We start from the raw sequence: 1,511 nt of genomic DNA, 5'->3' as shown, positions 1-1,511 counted from the left end.
TTATATATTATATGTTGAAATAATATTTTTGGTTACTTAAAAAATTAATAAAAATGTCGCCGATTTCTTTTTACGTTTTCAATGTGGCTACTAGAAAATTTACAATCATCTGTGGTTTGCACTGTATTTCTATGGGAAAGTGCTGCTCTAGAATGACTTCAGGGATGAGCTCATTCTGAGCTTCATATGTACATAATATTTACATAATTTACACAAAATCCTGGATCTCTGTAGTGTCACTAAAATGGTTTCATTTCTCTCTCTCTTTTTTTTAATCTTACCTACTTGCAAGCTATGTTTCTTTTTCGTATCGCAATCCCTTTCCCCTTGTCTTGTCCTGGGCTCCTTCTGAAAACCTCAAGTAGGATTCAGTTTCTCTCTTGTTAAGAATTTCTCCACTTCCACCTCCCAGGGCAGGCGGGAGAGGACACTCCACGGTTTACGTAGCCCCCTCACTCCAGGAGTTACTAGACCAGAACGAAGAGAATTTGGCATATTCATTTCTAAATTTCTAACCAGTTAAGGTACCAAAACCACAATTTGCAGGATCAACCTACCGCTCTCCCTACCCTCTGCCCCTGTCTCATGACGTCCGTGCCCCTATCGTCAAATCCAGGACACAGCGAGTCTCACGAACCGGACGGAGGCGGAAGTGCACCTACGGATGCCCGGCCCGCCGTTCTCACGCTCTCATCGCCTCTCTGGTGAAACGTGATGGGATTCTCGGCTCACCTGAATCCCTCACAACCATCCCTTATCTGAAGGCTCAGTGTTCTTACTCCTAATCTTGGTCCCTGCTAGACCCTCCCTTCGGCGGCCTGATGAACAGCAAGGGGTAGGTAGCCTTCTGCTAGGGGATACGGACTTTTTCCTTTTTCTCTGCCTGGCCTGCCTCTGCGTGTCCGTGGGTATAAGGGACGCCGAGCTCCTCCCTCCGAAGACCCTTGGATACTTCTTTGTCTTCTGGGTTCTCCAAGGTCGGGGTAGCTGTTCCTCCACCTGCTCCCACCCCCAGCACGAGTGAGAAGACTCCTCGCAGATCCTCAAGCCACACAGACACCCCCACGCCGGCTCTCGCGCCGCCTCCCCGGACGGGAAGCACCTGCCGGGCCGCGCTCACCTGGATCGTCCTCGTCGCGGGGAACCTTCTTGAAGCAGTCGTTGAGCGACAGGTTGTGGCGGATAGAGTTCTGCCAGCCGGCCTTGCTGCGCTGGTAGAAGGGGAAGCTGTCGGCCACGAACTGGTAGATGTGGCTGAGCGTGAGCTTGCGCTCGGGCGCGCTCTGGATGGCCATGGCGATGAGCGCCGAGTACGAGTAGGGCGGCCGCACCATCTTCATCAGGTCCTCGCGGCTGGCCATCGACAGCCAGCCCAGCTCGCCCGGCGCTGCGGACCCGGCGGGCGAGGCGGGCGTGGCGGGCGCCGGCTGCGCGAAGGGCCGCTGCGCGCAGCCGAAGGTGCCAGCGGCGGGCGGCGGCTGCAGGAAGGGCCCGGCTGCGGCCCCGGGGGG

General features: G+C 54.9%; 1 protein-coding gene across 1 annotated transcript in view; it reads right to left on the bottom strand.

Annotated features, from left to right (window-relative positions):
• Positions 1–988: 988 nt before the first annotated feature.
• LOC105810251 (forkhead box protein I3-like) overlaps positions 989–1,511 on the bottom strand; it is an 863-nt gene continuing 340 nt past the window's right edge. The window contains exon 2 of the mRNA XM_012644188.1: positions 989–1,495. Within this exon, the coding sequence (XP_012499642.1) occupies positions 1,044–1,495 (452 nt within the window). The 3' untranslated portion in view covers positions 989–1,043. The remainder of the gene's footprint in view (positions 1,496–1,511) is intronic.

This window comes from Propithecus coquereli, unplaced genomic scaffold (assembly GCF_000956105.1).
Source record: "Propithecus coquereli isolate 6110/MARCELLA unplaced genomic scaffold, Pcoq_1.0 Scaffold208, whole genome shotgun sequence".
Classification (NCBI taxonomy): Eukaryota; Metazoa; Chordata; class Mammalia; order Primates; family Indriidae; genus Propithecus; species Propithecus coquereli.
Note: the sequence above shows the minus strand (reverse complement) of the source record. Positions and strands in the feature narration are given on the sequence as shown.